The sequence below is a fragment of the Scophthalmus maximus genome, chromosome 5 (genome assembly GCF_022379125.1).
Source record: "Scophthalmus maximus strain ysfricsl-2021 chromosome 5, ASM2237912v1, whole genome shotgun sequence".
NCBI classification, from domain to species: Eukaryota; Metazoa; Chordata; class Actinopteri; order Pleuronectiformes; family Scophthalmidae; genus Scophthalmus; species Scophthalmus maximus.
In genome coordinates, this window is record NC_061519.1 from 18,818,207 (window position 1) to 18,843,257 (window position 25,051).

Below are 25,051 nucleotides of genomic sequence, written 5' to 3' on the forward strand. Positions count from 1 at the left end.
GCCAGCAATGCAATAAAATGATCTATTTATTTTAGATTTAGTAACACACTTTGGCTGAGCCGTAAGCAACCTTGTATGGAGTGAAAGGTGGTAAAAATCCCCGGGACCCACCAACATTTAAATATTATTTAAAGTTATTTGCTCTGGGTTTAAGGCAAGTAGGACTGTGTTTTACCTTATAACAATGGTAATCAATTTGCATTTTCAAGAGGAAGTGGATTTGTAAATGATGGTCAAGGCAATTCATTTTTTTCTGATGGACCAGATCCATCAGAAAATGTACTGATATTTTGACTTTTACCTAATAAATATTTTGATACAGCAAAAAAAACTAAAACTTTTTGCCTTTTCAGAAATGAATAAACACATGCAACAAAATAAAAATCTATGATGGATGATTAAGGTAATATTAGATTAATTTTAATTCAAGTGTTTGTAATCAATTTAATTATTAATTCGTGTTTATTAATTGTATTTTATTTGAATATAATTCGTTTTAACCCAAAGATAAGACAGCTTTACAGAAGGATTTATCCTCCTCGCCAGACGGTGTCGCTGTGAGCACGGTTGTCTACTTCCGCTCATTGCCGCAGAAGAAGAAATTGTAGTTTAAAAATGGCGCTACCCGGCGTCTTACTCGTGCGGCTCAGAGCGCTGAGCAAAGTCCCCAAATGTCTGTACACGAGCCGCAGTTCGGTGTCCAACTGGAGCAGGGAAATGCGGTGGTACGGGACGAAAGCTGGAAGCGTTGAGGAACCCGGTGCATCGTATTTCCGGACTAAACGAAGTAAGTGAAAACGGCTGTTAGCTAACGGCTAACGGGTGACAGCCCTCTGCGCGGCTGAACCTCAAGGACATCCGTCCCGAAACGCGGCGAAGAGTTGCGAATGACAGCAATCAATACTAGCTGTGACATTTTATGTGTCAAAAAAACACATCAGGCCAAAGCGAACATGTTAAAAAAATAATAAAATGATAAAACACGCAGGAAATGCGTTTGAATGAAGCCGAGATCATCAGAGCAGCATTCCTCAGTTTGAACGCCGATTAGCTAACAACGGGTTTTCTAAGCGTAGAGAGGCTCATGTAAGAGTTTTCATTGCTGTGTCGCTGACATTCTTTTTTTGTTTGTACTGCTCAGATAACCTCAGCCCAGATCTCCTCAAGCAGTTTCCAGATCCCAAAAGCCTCTTGAATAACACCATCTGTCGGTCACTGGGAACCAACGATCTGTCCCAGGTCATCCAGTACAGCTACACTGAACATGAGGGTATCAAGGTGAGAGCAGAAGTCATGATGATCTGCGGGGAGAGAGAGGTAATGTCTTGCATACATGTTTGTAAGGTTTGTGTTGTGACTTTGTTTCTGTAGAAGGCTACTGTCACACTGTCGTGGCCCAGCAAGATTGAAGAGGAGGGTTATGCCCCCAAGAAAAGCGATGCAGAACGATTTGCGGCAGCTGCTGTTTGTCTCAGGCTCAGAGTAAGACTAAACACTGTTAAGGTGGACACACTTTTTTATACTTTATTTCCTCCTCTGTATTGATTTGCTCCCTCTCTATATCTCTCTCTCTCTCTCTCTCTCTCTCTCTCTCTCTCCCCCCTTCCCTTCCCCTCTCTCTCTTTGTGCACAGGAAATGGGTGTCATTGGTCCGAACAATCAGCTCCCCAGGAGGAGAGATCGCCGGGCGAGGGGAGGGCTACGCTCAACCTTTTATGACGACGAGGACGACAACAAGGGCACACCTTGGACAGATGACATCCATGTGTCTCAAGCTAAAGCAGACCAACAAAAACAATACTTACCCCCTGTAGAAGACACCTTGGTCGCTGAAGCGCTCTCCCTGTTTCCCCAACCTAAATCCCTCCTAGGCAGGGTCATCCAGGTGGCCACATCATCTGACAGAATCCGGGTTCGTAGCTCCTGTCCGTCCCTGCCATAGTGAAAACTCAACACTTGTAGCTCATGATATATATTCTACATCTGTCTCTCTGTCATCTATCATAACAGGAGCTAATGAAGTTCAGAACAACCGGAGAGAAGGCAAAGAAGTGTGAACTCACCCTGTACTGGCCTGAGGAGATGATGTTCACAGCCACAGCCAGAAACAGGTTGGCAGCGGAGAAGAGAGCTGCAAGTCTTGCTTGCATGAAACTGAAGGTGGGAAAGACTTTGGAGAAATTCTACACTTTTGCATGTTAGACTTGTACTAATATATGCGTCATGTCACCTGGTTTAGGAGCTACAGCTGCTGGACAAAAACAACAATCCTCTGACTCACGCCATGTACAACCATGAGAAAGTGAGGGAGGCTGGGGAGAGGGAGAGACGCCCCATCCCACTGGAAATCCCCAAATTTCTGGAGACTCACGTGAGGGATTATCTCGCACAGGTGAGCACGATGGTTGGCATTTGGAGCTTTTTGGCCTAAATTTGTGTAGACATACTTTTATGTACTTTTGGTACTTCGTTTTTTTAATGATTTTTGTTGTAGATACATTTTAATGTTACAACATAAAAATATATTAATAATTATTATTTTTAGAACATAAAATTGTGTTGTTTTTAATTCTTAAACCTTGAGGGTTTTTTTTCTCTGAAAGCTTAAGTCTTGTCTCTCTAATAGTACCCAGTGGCACTAGAAGTACAGAAACTATGGGAGGATGAAGAGGCAAAAGGACAACAGTGTGTAAACCAGGCTGATGAAGAGGAGGACTTGGTGATGGACGCCATCACCGGCAGACCCTACAAACCTCTGTCTCACCAGGAGGCTCAGGAACTCAACACCTACCTAAAGGAGGAATGGGAGCGGGCAAACCCTGCACTGAGCGTGGCGCTCCCAGTCGATGGCCACCGTGAGCGCGTGTTCTCGGCCGTGCAGTCCTCCAGGGTGGTTGTGATTGCCGGCGAAACGGGGTGTGGCAAAACGACGCGGATCCCCCGCTTCCTGCTGGAGGATACCGTGAGAGGCGGGGAGGGAGCGGAGTGCAACATCCTGGTGACCCAGCCTCGTCGGATCAGCGCCGTGTCAGTGGCCCAACGCGTTGCTCATGAGATGGGTCCAGATCTAAAACGCTCTGTGGGATATCAGGTAGATACATGTTTAGATTATGGTGCATTTGTTACATGATATTATGTCAAATATAGCAATAAGTTGAGCTGTTATTCTTCCGTTTGCGTTAGAATTGCACGTTTTTGCAATTCTTTCAGCTGATCTAACAGCCTTTTTCCTTCTGTTGTGATGCTCTTGTGATCAGTTATTCACGTTCGTGGAGGAATCTGACAGTCTTTGGAGTATTTGTACAATAAATAAATTATTCCTCTTGGTGTGAAGGTGAGACTCGAGAGCCGACCCCCCGAGCACAGTGGAGGAGCATTGCTCTTCCTCACAGTGGGCGTCCTGCTGAGGAAGCTGCAGTCGAACCCGTCCCTAAAGGGGATCAGCCATGTAGTGGTGGATGAGGTCCACCAGAGGGACATTAACGCAGACCTGCTGCTCGCCCTGCTGCGCTCCAGCCTAAAGGAGAACCCCAACCTGCGAGTGGTGCTCATGAGTGCTACAGGGGACAACCAGAGACTGGCCGAGTACTTTGGAGGCTGTCCCATTGTGAAGGTGCCGGGGTTCATGCACCCAGTGACGGACAAATACCTAGAGGATGTGCTCGGAGAGTTGGGATGCCGACTGCCGGTTAACCAGAGGAGGGAGGCGGCCAGGCAGGTGGGCAAAATCTGGAAGAGTTTGTCAGTTTTTGACACGCTGGGTTTCTTTAACATTCCACTTTAGTGTGTTTTTGTGCAAAAATGATTTTCATGTCTTGTGAATTTGTGTTTTATCTTGTTCAAAGGGAGGAAGAGATGAGGTTACACCTGATCTAGACTTAGTATCTGATGTGATCGAACACATTGACAGACATGGAGAGCCAGGTAAGTTATACGCTACCTTTTTACCTTTCATTTGCTTTTTTTTTTGGATATATATCATCATTAATATAATTTTGAGATGATGTCCTCAGCTGTATTCCCCAAATCTCATTCCTCCTCATGCTTCAGGTGCGGTGCTGTGTTTCCTCCCTGGATGGCAGGACATCAAGGCCGTTCAGGAGAAACTCCAGGAGAAGCCTCACTTTTCCTTTGGCTCCCAGATGATCCTGCCACGTAAGAGCACAGACAAAATACTTCTTATGTCTAAAACTATGTACACATTAACAGAATGCATTAACAGTTTCTTTTGTTTCTTTTAGTACACTCTAGTTTATCAGTGGCCGAACAGCAGGCTGTGTTCCAGCACCCCCAAAGGGGCCAGAGGAAGATTGTGCTCGCTACCAATGTTGCCGAGACCTCCATCACAATCGATGACATTGTCTATGTGGTAGATACAGGAACTCACAAAGAACAGAATTACGACGCACGGACCAAGGTTATTTAATATGATCAGCCTTAAACCTGTTCACATCTGCACAAGTGTAGATTTGTGGGATTTTTATGCTGGAGTTGTGTAAAATGACATTCAAGCAGCAAAAATCCAACCAGTTCTGGTCGTTTTTTTTCCAGGTCTCCTGTCTGGACACAGTGTGGATATCCCGCTCTAATGTCACTCAAAGAAAAGGGAGAGCGGGGCGATGTCAGCCAGGACAGTCCTACCACCTGTTCCCACGAGAACAGCTGGAATCCATGACTACGTTCCCAATCCCTGACATCCTGCGCACCCCGCTGGAAAGTTTGGTGCTACAGGCCAAAATCCACAGTCCTACCTCCAAGGTACTGACGGAGAACAAGGGGCATTTGTGCCATTTTGGATTGTTATATTGTGTTTTTCTCACGGATGTTATTTGGATGTTATTTTCTCATGTGTGAAGGCTGAAGATTTCTTATCCCAAGTGTTGGACAGTCCAGAGCAAGAAGCTGTGAGAGAAGCTGTCCAGAATCTTCAAGACATAGGTGAGTGACTTGCAGCAACGTATGTTCTGAATGATGTGTTAATATATCATCCATGTTATGTGTGAATCTTTTCAATCCCGGATTAAACTGATGCCAATGTTGTTGTTTTTTATTTTGGCAGGAGTTCTGGACAAGACAGAAACCTTGACGCCTTTAGGAGAGCGCGTTGCCTGTTTGTCATGTGACCCTCGGCTGGGCAAACTGCTGGTCCTGAGCGCCATGTTCAGATGTGTTCTGCCCATGTTGTCTATAGCTGCCAGTCTGACTAGAGACCCTTTCTACAACAGCCTGCAGAACAGAGGACTAGTCAACAGGGTGAGATGTCCTCACACAGACATGTTCACTTAATCAATGTGGTTATGAAATGCAACAGATTTGACCACTTAAACGGTGCGTAGTGATTGTTGTTCAATGATCTGTCCCCCGTGTGTCCAGGCCAAAGAAGCTCTGAGTGGCTCCAGCCACAGTGATTATTTGGTGTTCAGCAGAGCCTTGTTGGGCTGGAAGAGAGTTCAGCAGGAGGGCACCAGAGAGGACAGAGATGAGTATCTGGACCGTTACACCCTGTCCAGGACCGGCCTGCGATTCATCAACGGTCAGTTTGAAGCATCAGTCTCATGGACTTTGTCCCTCAAAAAACGGTTTTGTCTTAAGTTATGTCACAGTGAAACGCTAACTTTTTTTGAAATGTCATCGACAGCTGATAAGATTGATTAAATGAGCCAATATAATTTAACAGTGTCAGCATAGTAGTAGAGTATAGGGATGTTAGATCAGCTGAAAGAATTAGAAAATATTATTTCCAACAGTGAGAACTTGAAGCTCTGCTTTATGAAATTATTTTTTGGTGATATTTTTGTAAATTAAACTTGTTCACAAACAAAGCAGGACATGTATTTGTATATGCAGAGCTTATGACCGTGGATTATGCCACTAAAGAAACCTGACTTTTTTATTACAGGTGGAAAGGCTGGAACAAGCAATTAAGTTTTTGAGTTAAGAGAGTTCAGTAAATATAACTTAATATTTATGCATAATAAACATTTGTATGAGGACACCTCAGAGGAAAATAAGCGAGACCGTTTTGGGATGAAGGACAACAAGACTGTGTGTTTGTGAGACTTCACAAAATCATTCCTCTTGCTGTGTCGTCCTGTTGCAGGTCTGATGACTCAGTTCAGTGACAACCTGCGTGAAGCTGAGCTGGTTCTTCACGCCAGCCAGTGCCAGCATCCCACGTCTCTCTACAACGAACACAGCAAACAGGATGAGCTGCTGAAAGCTGTTTTGCTGGCTGCACTCTATCCCAACCTCGTTCAGGTACAACTTCTCCGGATGGAGTCTAAAATAATGTGTCTGCACAACTTGTTTCCTTTTTGCTCCATCAATGCTGCTCTCAGACGTCCACTAAAATCCTCAGCCCATGTGAGAATACAGCAGGAAAATCTCCGGAAGATTCACGGCGAGTGAGTGTGCGCTCTCCCCAGGCGCCACGCCTCACCTGAATGTTTTAGAAATTTCCCAGCTGTTGTGAATGCATCTGACTCGTGACAATCTCCCGCTGCGTTCTTCATCTGTGAACGGCAAACCCCTGAAAGTGTGTGGGCCCTGTTTCTGGACATTTTCCAGGGATTCATATCTGAACATCTGCTAAAGAATGTGAACAAGTTTATTTGGGCTTATGAGAAGTATTTATTCCAGTTGTATTTCCGTTTATTCATGCAGCGATTTCATTCCTCACTTGTTAGTTATCATTTGGTAATAATAATGTTAGATTTATATTTTTGTCGGAGTTTCCAACATCTGCTTGTGCTTTGGTTTATTACATCCTCATTATTGCAAATACTGAATGTTAAGTTTTGGTTCAATCTCTACATGAATTGAAAAATCTGTCTCTTGTGTTTCGTTGTTTAGGTGAAGAAAGGTGTTGTGACCAAAGGAGGACGTTTTCGGCCCAAAGGTGTGGCTTTCCGCACTCTCACTGGACCAGTGCTGCTCCACCGCTCATCAGTGAACAGGTTGGAGCGCGCTCGCGACAGGTATTGACTTACGTAATGTGAAACCTAAACATGACGTCTTTTTGTTTGTGTTGCAGAGCGAAAGACGACTTCCCCAGTCGCTGGTTGACCTTCTTCTCCGCTGTCAAGTCCAGCGGGAGTGTTTTCATCAGAGACTCCTCTGTGGTCCCACCACTCGCCCTGCTGCTGCTCACCGACTGTGACGTCACAGAGACGGGTAGGACACGCTACTGCTTCTTCCATGAGGAGGATTCAAATAACCAATGCACCAGTGTTTCAGAGGGTGTTCTGGGTTGGAGGGCTCACTCACTAAGTCCTTAGCTTGGTGATCATACTTATCAATCTGTCAGCTGAGTATTTTATTTCCATGAAAGAAATATTCTGATTCAAAAATTTGTTTTTTAAATTCAGCAGCCTGTACAGTTGTGTAACTATGCTGACTTAATAAATCTCCTTGACATGAAGCTAAGCACCTAATTTAATTTATCTCAGGACTAATAAAGCATTTTGTTGACTATACAAAATAGTGTAGTTGCTCCTCTGAAGCACCATGAAATATAATCTGCCTGGTAGATTCCCAGACTTAAATTCTTATACCTTCACTAAATACCTTTTTTTGTTGCCTTTCATGTCCCAGTGAGTGGCGACAGAGTGGAAGTGTCATTTCCTGGTCGCTCTCTGGTGCGCTTCGAGTTGACGGTTGGGACTTGGGAGCTGCTGTGGGAGCTTCGCACATCCATCCAGACCATGCTCTACCGAAATCTCAGCAATCCCAACAACGCAGTCGCCAACTCCTCTCAAGATGGAAAGCTCATCTCCTTACTTGTAAAGCTACTCAACAATACAGACTCAACCCCGTTTGCTCAGAATTACAACAGTGACTCTGAGGTGGACTGATGACTCTGAGCGCTGGCTCGTTTGTACGTCGGCTGCTCTGGCTGGGACAGAGGAATGATGCTGGAATGAAGCGTGAGGAATCCATTTGTTTGGATTTTGGATGAGGGTTTATTGTTCATGTTTGGTTTATTTGCTTTCTGAAAAGCAGAAGTTGACGTTTTACTCTAACGAGTGAAGACAGAATTGCCGAAGGTCATTCAAAATAGCCTGCATGCAATAAATGCCATATTTATTGTAATAAATGTTCATGTGAACGTGAGGGAAATTATTATATTATTTTATTCTTTGCTCTGAATCACTGAACTGCTAAAAACACAACTCAATTTTTTTTTTGTAAGTCTTATTGGTTAAGAAAAATCTTTCATAAACTTTGTGTGAAAGCGTTCCAGGCGTCTCAGTACTTCCTCCATGATGTGCTGTGGCATCATAATGCAAAATCTGCAGAAAGAAAGGAGGGTTACACAGGCCAGAGGTGTAAAATGTTCCAACACTCAACAACACTTCTCTGCAGTGTTGTACCTGATGTGGTAGGTGCCCTCCTTTTGTCTGTACTCAGAACCAGGACTGACCAACACACCAGCCTCCTCTAACAGTCTGATGACGTAGAACAAATCTGGCTGCAGTCCCGCTTCCTGAAATATCGGAAGAAGTCACGTGTTATGAACGATATGTGATATTGCTGTCATTTTGCAGTGTGTGTATTTGCTAAGATGAGTACTGTAACCTTGGCTTTCTGAACGGCTTTTGGTGGAAGATCAAGTCTGGGGAACGCAAATGCTCCTCCTTCCACTGGTTGGCAGCAGAAACCAGGCAGGCTGTTTAAAACCGCATGGGCTCTCTTCACATTATGACGCAGTGTGGTCCTGATGTGTTGTGTCTCCTGCAGAAGATATTAAAATTAATTTTATTATCACAAGAGCATCAGAAAAAAAAAAAAAAAAGACATTTTTATTATTTCCCAAGAAAAATCGGCCTCTTAAACATTCTGCAAATTGATATAATTTCAACTGCATATCTCACCACATCATAAAGAGGATATGAGGGATCTCCTGGTTGTGGAGGGTTCACCATCAGATCCAAGGCAATCTGACCCAACACAGGGGCACAGCTGTCCGTGGAGCACAGTATGTAGATGTGTTTCATAACCGCTGGGTCCAGATTTACCAGCTCCACGTAGCCACCTCGTAGGCCACACCTGGTGGGACACACAAATCCCAAATAGTCATGACGATGACAAAACCACCTTGCCACGTTTAGTAGCTGTTCAAGGAGCTTTTTTGATAGTACCACGTGATCTTCTGCGCGTTTTTAGAAACATTCCACTTATCACACTATAATTGTCAACAACTGTAATTCGTCCTGTGGGGTGCTAAATAAACTGATAATTAATGACAATACACAGTTGTAATGATACTTGTCTTAATAGGGGAAGTATTTGTAATTGCTGAAAAACACTACACATGGATATACACTTCCACTTAATATGCCCTTATAGCTGCACACAACTATATTAAAGAGAGTTAAAAACCACTTATGAAATGTTTACATGGTTCTTGGACACTTAAAAGTAAATAATTGCTGACGTCTCGTCTTCTTCCTCATTGTCATTTGAACCTGGCAGTGCGGTTGTTTTGTCAATCCAGTGTCAAGTATGACATTTTGTATTAAGTGTTGTGAAGATCGCAGACAGTTCTAATGCTGATCAGCCCCAATAACTCACTCCCCCATGCAGCCTTTGGACACCGAGTGGAAGGACGCCAGCTCCACCGTGTCTGCGAGCAGAGGCCCCATCTCCGCCAGAACCCTCTTGTAGGAGACAAACCCGCTCTTCTCCCCGTGAACGCAGTCCTGATACACCTGTGAAAAGGTGTTAATTTGCTGTGCACTTGCGTTTACCGAATGCGTGAGTTTTACCCAATTGTGCTTGGATATTTAACAATCCACCTCATCAGCCAGAAGGAAGAGCCTCTTCTCTGAAACAAACCGGATCACCTCTTGCATGGATTTTCTGCTTTGGACGTGACCTGTAGGGCAACACAGCATGAAAACAACCCTGTGATACTCAATTTATTCACCGATACAAGAATATACCTGGATGATCTCCATTTTTATGTTGTTGTTGTTATTATTCACTACCTGATGGGTTTCCAGGATTGATGACATACAGAGCAACAGGGTTACACGCTCCCTTTGCCGACTCCAGTGCTCGATGCAGCTCCTCCACCTGCAGCTCCCAGCCCTGCTCCTCGCTCAGGTAGTAGGGAACGACGGCTCCTCCCAGTTCCTCTATGGACAGAGCGCTTGTGCTGTAGCAAGGCACTGGGGCTAAAACGCCGGTTCTTGTGGGAGCCTCTCTGTTCACCAGGACCTTGAAAATGTTCTAGAGAGCACAAGAAAGGATTAAGACGATGAGGAGGAAGTGTTTGAGAAATTCTCTGCTCGCTGCTGATTGAGGCTGTGAAGAAGGGACGTTCACTCATCCCAAGGCCTCTGTCTCTGGTGCTGTGTGATGACAGCCAATGGTTGGGCTGTAAGTAAGGTGCTATCAGGAGCTGAGGCACATGAAGGTATGAAGGATAGAGGGGCTGATGTCTTGTTAGGTACAGAAGACACCATTGGGTGTGAGAGGGGAGGGCTGGGACGGGTAGATTTAGGTGTGCCACTGCACTGTCCGCCTGTGACGTGTGTGTTCTTAATCTGGACTGTCTGAATAAACACTTCTGTGTGAGACATCCACGGTCTCTGGCTGACTGATTATCGACTTCAGTTCCATCCATTTTCCCATTACATGAAAAAAAAAACATGCATAGAGATTGTTAGTGACTGTTACCGCGAGCGACCACTGTGAGCCCGGGGAGATGAATATATTCTCAGGGTGAGACGGAACCCCACCGTCTCGTCTCGTTATGAATTCCGAGAGTCTGTGGACTATCTCTGGTGTACCCGCTGTCGCAGTGTAGCAACCTAAAAAACAAAGAACAAAACACGGATTCTAAAAGAAACTGCCACAAAACATAAACTGATAAGAAAAGCTGTAGTACAGATTGATAAAATAAATATTATTCAGTTTTTTTAATTTTCAATTTTACTTTAATTTTTTTTATCATATGCAATTCGATTGCAGTCTGTCTGTTGCTATGTATATATTATTGTTGAACAGAGAAGTATAAATATTACACTATACAGTAGACTTCAATATATTTTTTATGAATCTACATCCATCTAAACCTCATTTACTGTGCATCTAAACATACAGGATTTGAGATAACTCTCTTTCTACTGGCACTATAACATAATGGTTTCATATGAGATTTCATTTGTGCTGTTGCCAAACTAAGAATTAGGCTATTAAAAGAAAAGACAGAAAATTATTATGTTTTTGTGTTTTTAAAACTTACCGACACTACCCCCAGAACATTCCCCAAGCAGCCCCTGAGCCTTCTGTCTGACGTCCGCAGGCAGTTTGTCGCCTTTCATCAGCTCAGGGTAAAGACATGCTGCAAGAACCTGAAAAATATGAAAACACACGCATCTGAGAAAAATAAAAGATTTTAGTTCAGATGGAAATTCAGGGGGTTGCACATGCAGCTTTTATACAGCTTAAGTGTGCATGTAAGTGTAGGTCGAATCAAGGTCACAGATTACCTGTCGGACAAACGACAGAGGTTTCATGCCTGTCCTGTGCGGGTTGCCCCAGTAGACATCTATCACTTCTTTGTAAGGCTTCCTCGCTCCCTATTAACAGGCATCACAACACATGTTGGAAAGTTGACTTTCGTATCCATATATTTTAGATTTATGTTAATATCTTTACCTGTCTGAGCTCTTCCTTGATCCGGGTTGCTTGTCTATCCAGGACTGCATACGCTGCCTCCTTCTTTACATTTGAACTGATCTTGTGCAGAACAGACATCTCTGTCGCCATTTGTCTCTCACCTCTTATCAGATCAGACCAGAGCCTGTTTTAATTCGAGCTGAGCTGCAGCGTCGTGATGGTCAACTCAGTTCTGTGACTGCAATTTGACTAGACATCCAAAATGCGACGTCTCGTTAAAGTTTGACACAGGAGCAATGTGATAATGTGTGCCTCATTAACAGACTTTGGAAAAACTTCATTTTCGCATTATGTTGTTTTAAGTTATTGATTAATCCTATTCTGAAACTACTGGTGTAGCCAAACAGTCCCTTTCCATTTTTTTTTCTGGTCAAATATTTTCTCTACAACTAGTAACCAGACCAACCTCAGTCTGAATTGTTTCAGCTTGTAATAATCACAAAACTACAGAGATTTAAGTTAGTCAACCATTTAATTTGCTCTGTACACTCAAATCTATATAAAGAGATACAGATATTGAGTACTCATAAGAGTCAAATATCAAAATCAACAAAAACCTATTCATGTCATATCAATTCTCTATCTTTTTTATAATTATGTGGGTTAAGTAGGGTGATTGTTTTTTCTAGATTATGATCTCTAGTTGGCTTTCTGAACTGAGTAGAATAACATAACATCTTTTTTATGTGCCGTTTTTGAAGTAATTCATAAAATATTAACCTACTGAGCCCCAGGGCATGACATACTAGTCAGGCTGGAAAGAAAATCAAGGGAGGATAGGGGAGGGAAAAACTCCTTCCTGTTATCAAATTTATATCAGTTAAGCATCTTTAAACTTTATTTTTGAATGATTTCAACTACATAAACCATGCTAATTTCCAACACTCTGTTGTTCTGGATTACTCATCTGAAGTATTTTTGTCCTTCAGACACTGTGGGCGAATATTCTGTGTGTGTTGATGTTCCAGGGCAGCCAATAAAAGCCCTTTTGAAAAATTAAGAATTTCTGTCCACTGTTACATTACAGGGCTTTTAATTTGAAACGCTTACAGGATGTGTTGAGTACAGCAAAACAAACGCGTGCTTTCAAAATAAGTCTTTGTGCTTAATATGACCTATGAATTAGGAATTTGGAGGAAATTAGAAATAAATGACTTTCTCTTACGCAAGCCTCTTTCAAATAAAGTCTTGTTACCATCTGTGGTTGAAGTAAATAAAGTATATATTCTATTTCGCGATTTAGAGTAATTAATAAGTTATTCATTCGTAATAGACTTCATAATAATTATGAGACAGTGAGTCAGGCGCAGTCGACCCCGGAGTTCACGGCGCCGGGGTCGGACGCTTTTCCGGCCACGTTTCTCTACGGAGATAAATAAGAGACGTACTCCGGCACTTCCTGTTGTGTTTTAATGTCGCTCCGTGCTGCGGCTGGGCAGATATGGGAGAGCAGCGCAGCCTGCCCGTGAAGAAACGCGCTCTCTTCAAACACCGCTGGACCTTATAAGACCGCACAAGAAGCAGCGGGCAGCGGTGATCCTCCGCCGCGGGGGGTCGGGGGGGGGGGGGGGCCTGTGACACCCTCAGCCCGCCTCTTGGTGCCCGCGAAATGGCACTGAGCTCGGGCGGCTGGGCTCCGCCAGCGCCGGCCCCCGGCTCGTCGTCCCAGCCGGCTGCGTGCGGCGGGCCCGCGCCGGCCGCCTGCTGCACCACCGTGCTGATGTCGGTGCGGGTTTCCGTGTGCCACTCCGGCATCCGGCCCCTGTGCCTGCCCGGCGCCGGCAGCGAGACGCTGCGCCTGCAGCTCAGCATGGACCCGATCCGGGCCGGGGAGTTCCGGCTGGCGCTGCGCGACACGAGCGGAAGCCGCAGCGTGGTGAGAGTCTCGCACGCATACACCTGAGTGTGCGTTCAGAAGGAGGGAACCACCGAGTCATGTTCATATTTTAAGAACCGGAATGGGCCCGCGGACATTCCATCGCAGTCTTATGAACTATTACTGCCGATTTACTTCCTAACTGTGCTCACAGGCTGTGCAGATGTTCTAACCCGAGTGATGCACATGCACAGCCTTGAATCGTTGTTTTGAGTTACCAGGGGGCTTTTTAGTTTCACTTTCATTTTCACCTCTTCAACCACGTACACATTCAGTTGTTTATGAATCATAACATCATCAGGGGGGGGGGGATCCTTCAGCAGTGAGAGTGTCCTGGACTGATTGGTGGTGGGTGCGTTCCCCACCAATCTCGCTCGCCGTCACCTCCACAAATGAACAAATAACCACTTTTCAGCCTTGAATTTGTTATATGTATCTTAACCTGCCTGTAATATATGAACTACTACTACTAACTACAATCCCCTCCCTTCATCTTGCAGGACGTCTCTGTAAAAGTACCTCTTTTTTTTTTTTTGAATTCAACACGTGATTCATCAGCTGAGCAGTACCACATTTTATCCCGAGAATTTTCAAATCATTCTCCTTTTACCGCATAATAGTGAAACCACGAAACCGGCTTGTGTAATGACATTTTGCTGTAGCAACCTTCCTTTGGAAATACGGACTGTTGACGATAACACAGGACAAAAAGACAATAGCACGAAATAGACATTTATAGAAGGATGTGGTGCTGCAGAAGTGAGTTTAAACATTAGAGTTTATTCCACCCCGCTCATCTGCTTTCAACACGGATCAGAGGTTAGTTCACCTCGGTGTGTCACCACCAACTCGGCCAGTCTTGGGTCACAGGTGGCTTAAGTTGGTTTGCAGCAGCAAAAACAACAAAAACATCCAACTAGTCATACGTCCAACTAGTGTGTATTACAGCGTAAAGAGGCATTTCAATGACACAGTGTTATTACACTTTTATAAAGTTGAGGAACTGAGGGACACATTACAGTTCAGAACAAAGCTCTTTGTTCTCTTTCAGTATTACGAGTGATTTCTGACTGCGGCCACATCAACCCCAGCGTGGACTCACAAGTTGACCTTATTTTACACTCTGCCGGTCTCAACTACTTGACTCTCAAAACACTGCTGCTTTGAGTTCCTTAAGTCTGACACGTTTGGAGTCAGCTTTTCATCTCATGCCAGACAAATGCCCTCCCTACAATTGAGATGCTTCTTGATTTGCATGGTTCGACTTTGATCCCAGCTTCTTTTACCTTGTCTGCCTGAGCTTTCATACACAGAATATACACACACACTGTCTGGCAGGAGGCAAATCCGTCTTTGCCGTCGTTGTCTACCCACAGCAGACTTCAGTGCCCTGTTTCCCTCCCTTGCCACAGTGAAAGGACAGATTATACTCGACAATCCCTGCGCCGCCATTCTTGAAGAGTCTTTCTCTGTCAACGCGGCAGTTCCACTTCCCTTTTTTTCTCCAATATTTCAGGGAATTTTTTTTTTCTCACACTATCATACTCCTGCAAGTTTGTTTTATCTTGTGCTTCTTTCAGTAAAACAAAACAAAATAAAGTCAGAACTGTAGAGCTAAAACAGTGACAGGATTAATAAATATATATTAATGACATGTTCTACTGCTCCCTGCATTATGTCCTTGCAGAATGACAAGCCGTTTCATTTTTGTTTTTTGTTTTTTTGTTTTGTTTTTACCCTCAGTTCATTGCAGAGTTTGACCTGCGCTCAGTGCAGTACGAGGTCAAGTCCCCTCGCTGCCATGAGATGCGTCTCGCCGCACCGCCGCACGACTGCATCCGCTTCAACTTCCGCTGCGACCGAGAGGCCGAGGAGTGGGCCACAGTGGTGATGTCGTCACTGAGAGAGGCACACAGAGGTCAGTCCGACAACTGCTTTCTCTTCTCCTCAACCTGCCTTGTGGTTGGATTACTAGTCATTATCTCTGTCTCACCCACTAGCATTCATTCAAGAACAAATCAGCATTTTGGATTATACCGATTTATAGATTATCTCCATTTACATAGACTTTCTATGTGTCCATATCTAGATTTCCACTTTCTGGCTAAATATAAAATATGGTAAAACCATCAAATGTCATATGTTGGCCTCTGGAAAAAAAAAGAAGAGATGTGAACATTTTAGAGAGACACCTGCATGTTGAGTTAATATCGGACAAACTCTATCAAGGTCGATTATTGTAGAAACTGCAGAATGGGACACAATTGTGTGCTAAGAAATTATTAGCTGAATTCCAATGTCTCTAAATTAGACATGAGCCGAATTGTGCTCAGTAATTCAATCGATATGGAACATAAAACTAGTGTCTCTGATTGTAATACAACTGAGACATGGAAACTGTGGAAACCTATTCCCTCTTATTAAGGCGTGTTGCTGATACGTACGTTGGGCCTTTTATTCAAGTTCAGCTAGAATAAATACTCTAATCTCTCCTCTGACAGTCGCAAACATTAACGCGTACGAGTCCGACGGCAGACTCAACAGCACGGCAGAAGCCATGGAGCAGTGGAGCTCGGCCTCACTGCCTCTTACTGGTGAGTGTCTCTGCGTTTCATCCCTTTCTGTTCACAAAAACGAGCTCCAGAAACGTCACTTCTGATCGCTGCCTTGTTTGTTGTTTTTTTTTTAAGAGGAGCTGTGCTTGGAGCTCGCCAGGGCAATAGAGGCAGGTGACACTCAAGCCGCTTCGCAGCATGCATCTGCTCTGGCGCGACAGAAAGCGGCGCTGACAATTCAGCTGTCTGAAAAGAACTACGCCGACGGAGAGATTAGGTGAGGAGTTATGTGATCTTGTCTAAATCCTCAGCGGTAGTCTTCCAGGTTGTGTATTTGCGACTAACCGTGCCACATCCGTGTTGCAGTTTGTCGGTGGTGGTGGAGGATGTTTCGTCGTCCTGTTGCGTCACAGTGAAAGTGTTCCCCTACATGACGGTGGCCGCGCTCAAGCAACAGGTAAAAAAAACGAAGCAATTATCCAATAATTGAATTAGAAATATCACGTCCAACTGACTCCCTCCACCTCTTCTTCTTCTTTAGGTGTTCCTCGAGTACGGTTTCCATCCTCGCGTGCAGCGCTGGGTGATCGGTCAGTGTTTGTGCACCGAGCCGAGGTCACTGGCGTCCTACGGGGTGCAGAAGGACGGGGACACGGCGTACCTCTACCTGATCTCCGCTCGACAGGCCCACGTCACCCGCCAGCTGTTCCAGCAGGACCTGGAGAGCGCCCTCCTCGCCCCGCCTCCCCCACCGGGCAACGGACCCAGCTCCCAGGACTGGAGGGCCTATAGCACTCTGCCCTCGAGGCTTCCCCACAACAACCAGGGTCAGTTCGGATAAATATCTGCTTTTTTTCGCAGTTCGGGCAGTAGATTTAAGAACAGAGCTATGGGGGTGATCCAGGGTGTGTACAACAGTGTAGTGTAGGACACTGCAACCCGCTAAACTGGCCAAATTTTGCAATCATCTGATCGTATGATTCACTTACTGAAGAGCAGAAGTCAAAAAAATATCCAGAAACATGGAAGAAACTCACCAGAGCAGGTATTAACTGTCTTGTGAGACCTGTGGGTTAGAGACTTAAATTAAATAGGACTTAATTTAGGTTTATTTTATCAGTTCTAAACTAAAAAGGGCTTCAATTCCTACAGTAAAGGAATTGTATACTAACAGCGTACTACAGGACATGTTTTGTTAGTGTTTCATGTGGGTTTTTTTGTTTGCAAGTTGTCTGAAAACCCTCATGCAAATTTTCTTCAATTTTCAACTTCCGTAGCATTGTTTGTAAATCTATAATGCTTCATTTGGTTCAACACATCCTACATTTTTCATCTGATGTGGATGAGATGACGTCAGTTTAGATTTTCTTAGCATTTCATCTGTAAATCAAATGTGCTGGAGTACAAAGCCAACACCCGAAAAAACATGCCACTCTGCAAATATTGTATGACTCATCGTAAATGCTACATTCAAATTAGAAAAGCGTAGCTCTATGATCTTTTGATCTCGCTTTTTTGTCAGGTGGAGGAAGCAATAGACCAGGTGATATCAAAGACGTCCTCGACATAGAGAATCTGCACCTGAATGATCACACCAACAAAACCAGTAAAACACAGGTAATCTACAGTCTGCACTGTTTATAAGATGTTTAATATCTCATCATCTTTTTGACATGCCGTCTTACATGTTGTCCTTCAAACTCTGTCGACTCTCGCTCATCCTCTCAGCAGACGGAGTGGGCGTGTCCCTCATGCACTTTCATCAACAAACTGTCTCGTCCAGGCTGCGAAATCTGCGCCACGGCCAGACCGGACACGCACGTCCATCAGGTACAGCCCGATAATCGTCACTGTTCACCACACTTGTGCTGCTCCTCTTTTACATTTCCTCTCAGTCACGCCTCCTTTTTTTCTATTCTCTCACTAAGGAGAAAGGGCGGAGAGAGGACCGCGGCGAGTCCGGTTCGAGCAGCAGCAGCTGACTGTCCATCATCACACTCTTGGTTGCAATTTTTTTCTCACTTACTTACTTACACACACACACAGGTATACACACTCACACTCACTCACGCACACACACAGAATGGGGTTGCTAAAAAAAAAAGACTGTCAAGCGCACAGAGTCCTCTGACAGCGCGCCGGCTGCTGAAGACGAGAACGTCTGAGGCACTGTAGCATGACACGGGCTCGGACGACAGTCGAGGCTCTGATGACGAACTGCAGCATCAAGCTTTGACCATTCGTGTGGACAAGACATGCATCTGAATTTGGCCAGACCTCTTTATTTATTTTACAGGGAGTGTGTGTGTGTGTGTGTGTTTGTGTGTATTCTGACTATTATTTATTTCAGGAGAGAGAGAGAAGTTCAAATAAGTTCTTTGCGTTCAGTTGCATCTGAAGTTGGGGGAATGTGGTACTTTTCCGTTTCTGCCGACTGTGAAACGAGAGACGAAACAGGCGAAGCCTCGTGCAATACACTGTTCTGTTTCGGGTGTGCGTCGTCTGTTGGTGCCAAAATGTTTTGAAATTTAATTTTTAAACCAAGAGCTATGGAAAATGAACAGAGAAGGAATGTTGCGTTTACAGGGTCGTTAAGTGCTTTTATTTTTTTATAAACGTTGTATTCTGTGTATTATTTTTAACGTGATGCGTTGAATAATTGATGTACATTGTCAGTTGATCTAATTTGACTTAATTCCCTCTTGAGCTGTGACAGCAATGGAATGATCTGTTTTCAGTACATAATACTGTAAACATCTGCATTAGCTGAATAAACATAATGGAACTAAAAGAAAACCTGTCTATCCATCTATTTCTCTACACTGGTCGATGCAAAAATTGTAGTTGAACACATTGCAGCAGCTGCATGGCGTTATGGATATAAAAAAAAATATATCCAGAACAATTAGATTGCCATTAAATTAAGTTCAGAAATTTCATGATTCCAAGACATTAATGATCCCTCAACTTTTCCTCTGGTGCATCCGGCAGGTTGCCATGTTTGTCTGTCATTGAAATGTCTTGGACAACTTTTAAGTTGAACAAGGCCCGAATCCACCGGTCCAACTTTTTGCAGGGATCGCCATGACACCGGGGTACATCCCCGAGGATGAATTCAATAGACCCACTGCCTTTGTGTTTCCATCTGGTTAGATTTTCCACATATCTTTCCAAATGTATCTCCACTAGATCGATTAGGGGGTAGGAAGATATTCCTGGTTCCCAGGTGATTTATCTTAATTTCTTTGGAGATGACAGTTAACAGGTTTAGGTTTATTATTTTTGCTGTTGTACACTTTGTACTGTAGCCGTTTCAAACCCTTGTTTAATGTGTTTGAATCCAATTTTGAAGCACATGTCAATTCCTTAGTTCTGATGTTGTATGCCAGCGCAGGAATATGCAGAAAAAATATCATGCTCCAAACATGGGAAGCAAACTTTTCCCATCTTTTATTTTGGTATTCATAAATAGAAAACAAACAAAGAAGGTTATCAAAACAAGTATAAAAGTATCAGATGTAGTGATGGGGGCTTGTTCAACAGATACAGGGTTCATAAACGGCTTAAATGGACGCAGGGAATTAATCAAACAATGAGTTTCTTACCTTAACCCTCAGAATAAACCACGTTGTTGCAGTTGAAACGTCTTCCACCATTGCAAAAAAAAAACTAAAACATAAAAACAGTGCAGTGTTTGTCCTTAAGTGTCCCCGAACAAATCTTTACAAAGAAACTGTTACACCATATTATTTTGTACAGAAGGCAGCCCAACCAGGACATTCATAGTTACATGTGAAAAGATCATAACCTCTTCAACTTAATTATTTGTGAGATGTTGGAGAACATTCTGCTGAATTTATCGAGGGGACCAGATTTTTTCACCTGTGTTAAAGAATGAAATACTTAAAATACCAACAACAACAAAAAACAAGTCACTGCAGTCTTTCCAAGTCAATTATGCATATTTATCTTCCTTTAAAATCTCTCCTGTGGATTTAACTGTCACTCTTCACGTTCCTACTGCTGAAGACAAACCTGAGAAACACCCCAGAGGGCTTTTCTTTCCACAAAAGCCCTCAAAGTCCTGCTTGACTGGCATCTACTTCCAGAAGAGGATGTTCCAGAAGAGCAGCCAGCAAGGATAGACCAACAGGGCGATCAGTGGGTAGACCAGAGAGCCGTACAGCACGTGGTCCAGGATGCCCTGCGAGATGACGGAAAGGTAGAGCACCCAACCATCCTGGAAGCTGACGGGCATTTCCTGTAGCTCTTGGAAGAAAAACACGGAAAAGAGGAGCGTGCAGGCCGGGCTGAGGATGACCAAGATGAAAGCCGACAAAACCCTAAAGGGGGAGAAGAAGACGAGAGTTGAGTACTAATTCCATACGACTTAAAGAGGTGTATCTCAAAACGTGTTCGTTTCTGACTTTGGGACGTGAGGTGTGACGAAGGCGGCCACGGGCACCAGGGTGAGAGCCAGGATGAAGCCCAGGGAGAAGTTGATGAGGGCGGTGCAGCCCAACAGCACGGCCAGGTAGAGCACCGCGACCAGCTTCAGCACCCGCCAGCCCTGCTCCGTCCCCTCGCCCGCCAGGAGTCTGCAACACACAGAGCGCACGACAGAGGCAGTTTACTCTCCTGCGTCACGGTGCCCTCAAAACTTAATTGCAAAACTTGCAATTAAAGCCTGTGGTTTCTACATCACCCTACGTAAACCAGTGGAAAAACACAAGAGTGAGTTAAGTGTTATAAATATAATTAAATGTGGACACAAATGACTGGCTCTACACGTGTTACTGTTTTGCTTTGAGGTTGTACTCACCCGTTAAAGACCAGGAAAAAAACATTACTACCATATATTTTTCAACTATTTTGATGAATTTAAAATATTTTATGTTGGTTCGTTTTTTTTCATCAATAACATTTTAACTTATACTTCTGCCCAATGTTGATTAATATGTGATCTTCAAACTGCTTGTGATTGTTTCCCCGTTTGCTTTCAATTCTTTTTTTCATTTGCAAAGCACCTAACTGTTTTGAAAGCTGCTATATAAATTAAGTTCATTTTCATCATCATTATTATATGGAGGGGGAAAAAAAGGAAATGTCAACAATCGGAGGGGTGTTAAAGGTGTCTGTAGCTACCTGTGTGTATTATGAGGCAAAGCCAGCCCTGCTGTGTAAACTGCAATAGCCGTCAGGACCACAGCCTCGGTCTCGGACACCGGGAAGTGTTCGACAGCCATCTCTTGAAAACGGACGGGCAGCATGTACAGAGCCACTCCGGTCAGGTGGCTGATCACCAGAGGGGTCAACACGGACAGCACTCCTGGACTGGACTGTTGGGAGGAAACAGATTTTATTCAACTGGTGACTCGTCAACTCTGGCCAAGGAAATTATTCAGTATCTGCCACGTTTGTTGCGCGTCTCACCTGCTCGATGTCAATGACGCCGTCTTCTGTTCTCGGTGGTGGAGTCATAAGTTGAACCCACAGGTCTAAGGCCTGTAGCATTGTCAAGGAAAAATGTGACAATCGCATATCAACGGCAATATAAAAATAAAAAAATTCCTACTTTTAGTAATCTCAACCTATCAAACTGTATTTGAATAAGTATGAAAGGATACACGGAGCAACAGGATGACGGCGAGCAGGCCGAAGGCAGGCATGTAGTAACCAATGGAGACAAAGTGAGAGAGTGACGGCATGAGGTAGAAGAAGTAGGACTGGTGCAGGCGCTCCAGGAGGTTATTCAGCTTACGATACATTCCTTCCAGAAGCCTAAAGGATGTTCATTAGGACAAAAACCAGCAGTTATCAGTTTATAAAAGATGTAATCTCACATAAAACACAAAACAATATATATTAAACCTAACTACAAGAAAATGTCCGCAGAAGCTTGCTCGGACCTGCCGATTGTGGTGGCGTCAGTCTTGTACTGGCGGAAGCTGTTGATACCCTTGATGGTGGCGGCCTCAATGTGGTAGCGCAGGAACAGGCCGTGATCTCCCCAAGGACGCCCGCTGGCCTGCTTCATCACCATCAGCATCATGGTCTGGACTGCGTGGCTGTAACCAGACACACTGTCCCAGTCGTTCCTCTGGAGCTGTGGGAAACAGATTAACACAGCTTAACCCGACCTATCCGACGCCAAAGGCAATAGGCGCTCTGTTCGCCGAACACAAGACAGAAGAGGAAAAGGTGCTAACTAGACATTACCTTGCCCTGGATGGTGCAGAGGACTCCAATCTTCTGGCAGAAGGCATAGAAGAGGTTGGCCAAGTCCAGGTTGGGTAACTGGCCATTGAGGCCTTCAAGGACCAGGTCCAAACTGGTGATGATGTCACTGCTCAGCTCCAGGGACAGAGCTGCCTGGATTGAACCGCCACGGCCCTGCAGCGGAGACCAGTCCATACCTACACACAGCATTAAAATGATATTCAATGTCAAAGTCAGTCAACAAATATACTGTTTTTGTTTCAAATCAAGCTCTGAAAGAAAGTGGCTGGTTGGTGATGACTCCCACAGTGAATTAAGTTTTCAATATGAGCAGGGATATTTGTTGTTTGAAAGCAGGTGGTCACCTGTAGTGTTGGTGTGGTGGTAGCCCTCCAGCCAGGCCTGCATACCAATCAGATCGTGCTCATTCACGAGGAAGATTACGTCCTTGGCCAAGAAAATCTGATCTGTTGAGGAGAAACGGCAGGAAAACGAAGAAATTTAAAATTGTGTTCCTAACTGATGTGAACCTGCAGGAGCTGAACTACCCAGACGATAAAAGGCACCAACTGTCCAGGATTTATGTATAGTGATATACTCACTCCTGAAGTACTGTGCCAAACCAAGCAGCAGTCCTACAGCCTGGTTGTTTTCATCACCCGGGCTGCAGGGAGCGCTCAGCACAAGGGCTTCAGTCCTTGGAGCTCTAGGGGCCCGAAGGATCCCATACACATTCGTGCCTTTAACCATCTGAGAGTATAAGCATGAGATGAAAAGAGGGCCATGAAAATAATATAAGAAATTATTCAGTCACTTGCCAAGAAAAGCATCCTTCAACACAAAAGTCTTCATATCACAAACTCACATATCTCTCTTTGTTTTCATCAGGAAAGGGAAGCGTGCGAGAGAAGCTCTGTGTGAACACCTCGAGCCCTCGAGCCTGCATCGTCCTCACCAACCAATCCACAGGCATCCCGCTGCAGAGAAAAACAACTGATCACACTACAGCGCAGAATTGAGGCATAAGAGCGACTGCTATGGGGGCTGATCATATTCTAGCTTTACATTAACCACATTATGTATTTTTCAAATTAAAAACCTGCGTGTTATTTACCCGGTCTTCTTCTTATGAGCTGCAAACTCTCTGCCGGTGGCCAACGCCCTCTCCCCCGCCGGAAACCGCTCCTCCACCATGGTCGAGCCCATGGCGTTCTCTGACATGTACGTCCGCAGAGTGAATGGCTCAAAGGCCAAACCCATGAACCAGGCCACGCCCGCCATGTAGCAGACAACACTGAGATGGAGACACATAGACATGACAGAAATCATGAGAGGGATACACAAAGGTGGGTAGTGGGTTGTGTAATTAAATGAACTATGGGTTATTGAAAAATAGCTGCTGCATTTGAGGGTTCACTTCGGCATATAAACATATTATGAGACACTATTATGAACTCAGGCATGTGAATGGCTCAACACCCATCCTACAAAGAAGCAAGGCACAAAGACTGAAAGAGACGCAAGACAACGACTACAAATGATCGTTTTACACCTTTCTGTAGTCGTTTTGTTTTGCATCTTATTAACAGTTGTTTTGTGTCCCTTCGATGTAGGGCTGCAACTAATGGTTGCATTTTCATCATCGATTAATCTGTGGATTATTTTCTTGATTAATCGATTAGTTGTTTGGTCCATAAAATGTCACAAAGTGGTGAAAAATGTCAACCGTGTTTCCCAAATCCCCAAGATGATGGGTTTTTTTTGTCCACACACCAAAGATATTTAATTTACTGTCAAAGAGGAGCAAAGAAACCAGAACATATTCACATGTAAGGGTTAGGGTTTGTGAAATCATAGAATTTTGACTTTTCTATTCATTTTGATTATCAATATAGTTGGCGATCAATTGAGTAGTCGATTACTTATCGATAAACTGTTGCAGATCGACTTCGATGTAATTCTGTGTCTCATTGTGAACGTTTGACTGACAAGAAAGATGTCAGTCCCTCCCGGGCCTGTGCGGGAATCACTTCAGGCAACAAGCTCACCAGATCGGGGCATTGAGGCGGGTGAGCAGGCCGAGCAGGGCCCGTCGTCTGTTCGGGTCAGACAGCAGTCCCATGTTGTTGTTGTCCACTGTGACACGATCCTGACGCCTGGGCTCACTGGACCCTGAAGGCAGCACACAAACACAATGCATGTATCATCCAAAATACGTGATTTTTTTGGTTTCGTCATTTTATCAAAGACAACTTATTGCTCGAGATGATTGAATCTATACGTCTACGATCCATTACTCTGCCGCAGTTACGTGGGTTCGCTGCCGCAGCATCTATCGACTGCGGTGGTTAGCATTTCTGTTAGCTAGCAGGCAAACATCGCGAGGTGGTAAAATGTTTTAAACCGCTGCCCTCTGTCAAGTCGATGTGGTTATTCAAAGAACTGTGGTTGATTTTTTAAATATTTCGCTATAAGATATGTATAAAAACAAACCTCTTTTCAGGGGATAGCCGGGCACATCCACCTGCCGAGGCGGATCTCATTCACAGGAGGCCAATGGTTTTCAACTTCCTTGTTCCTGCGGGGCCATTAATGTGGCGGACGGGTTTCCGGTCCAGAAGCAAAATAAAATGAAATAAATATAATAAAATACTTTTTTTAAGTAATGTTTTGTGCCGTTGACCAGTTTTTTACTCCACTATATGTATTTTTT

At 44.2% G+C, this 25,051-nt stretch overlaps 4 protein-coding genes across 5 annotated transcripts; 2 read left to right on the top strand and 2 right to left on the bottom strand.

The window, feature by feature from the left end:
• Positions 1-603: 603 nt before the first annotated feature.
• On the top strand, positions 604-8,238 carry dhx30 (DEAH (Asp-Glu-Ala-His) box helicase 30). Its single transcript, XM_035633717.2, has 19 exons — positions 604-787; positions 1,142-1,278; positions 1,372-1,482; positions 1,634-1,912; positions 2,011-2,160; positions 2,240-2,392; positions 2,627-3,091; positions 3,335-3,718; positions 3,846-3,924; positions 4,051-4,155; positions 4,242-4,417; positions 4,552-4,758; positions 4,857-4,938; positions 5,060-5,253; positions 5,374-5,533; positions 6,101-6,258; positions 6,853-6,956; positions 7,034-7,173; positions 7,594-8,238. Exons 1-19 carry the CDS (start codon positions 616-618, stop codon positions 7,851-7,853), a joined length of 3,516 nt encoding a protein of 1,171 aa, XP_035489610.1. The 5' UTR covers positions 604-615; the 3' UTR covers positions 7,854-8,238.
• Positions 8,115-11,891, bottom strand: LOC118310626 (alanine aminotransferase 1). The gene is made up of 11 exons (XM_035633719.2): positions 11,668-11,891; positions 11,499-11,588; positions 11,252-11,360; positions 10,684-10,817; positions 9,990-10,233; positions 9,798-9,877; positions 9,574-9,710; positions 8,874-9,048; positions 8,578-8,733; positions 8,373-8,485; positions 8,115-8,291 (listed from the first exon to the last, which is right to left on the bottom strand). The coding sequence occupies exons 1-11, from the start codon at positions 11,776-11,778 to the stop codon at positions 8,201-8,203; spliced, it is 1,440 nt and encodes a 479-aa protein (XP_035489612.2). The 5' UTR covers positions 11,779-11,891; the 3' UTR covers positions 8,115-8,200.
• Positions 11,892-13,076: 1,185 nt separating this feature from the next.
• Positions 13,077-18,910, top strand: LOC118310425 (ranBP-type and C3HC4-type zinc finger-containing protein 1-like). 2 transcript variants are annotated; one of them, XM_047331902.1, is made up of 9 exons: positions 13,077-13,564; positions 15,308-15,482; positions 16,066-16,158; positions 16,255-16,396; positions 16,486-16,576; positions 16,661-16,946; positions 17,642-17,736; positions 17,851-17,949; positions 18,048-18,910. In XM_047331902.1, the coding sequence occupies exons 1-9, from the start codon at positions 13,298-13,300 to the stop codon at positions 18,099-18,101; spliced, it is 1,302 nt and encodes a 433-aa protein (XP_047187858.1). In that variant the 5' UTR covers positions 13,077-13,297; the 3' UTR covers positions 18,102-18,910. The 2 variants fall into 2 exon arrangements, with proteins under 2 accessions (XP_047187858.1, XP_047187857.1); XM_047331901.1 differs by having other exon boundaries at positions 13,078-13,564; positions 17,848-17,949.
• A 621-nt stretch (positions 18,911-19,531) lies between these two features.
• gpaa1 (glycosylphosphatidylinositol anchor attachment 1) lies at positions 19,532-24,924 on the bottom strand. The gene is made up of 13 exons (XM_035633718.2): positions 24,832-24,924; positions 24,387-24,510; positions 23,453-23,632; positions 23,204-23,315; positions 22,941-23,088; positions 22,704-22,805; positions 22,339-22,535; positions 22,029-22,225; positions 21,747-21,900; positions 21,553-21,624; positions 21,265-21,458; positions 20,547-20,717; positions 19,532-20,462 (listed from the first exon to the last, which is right to left on the bottom strand). Exons 2-13 carry the CDS (start codon positions 24,458-24,460, stop codon positions 20,219-20,221), a joined length of 1,845 nt encoding a protein of 614 aa, XP_035489611.1. The 5' UTR covers positions 24,461-24,510; positions 24,832-24,924; the 3' UTR covers positions 19,532-20,218.
• Between the last annotated feature and the right edge of the window lie 127 nt (positions 24,925-25,051).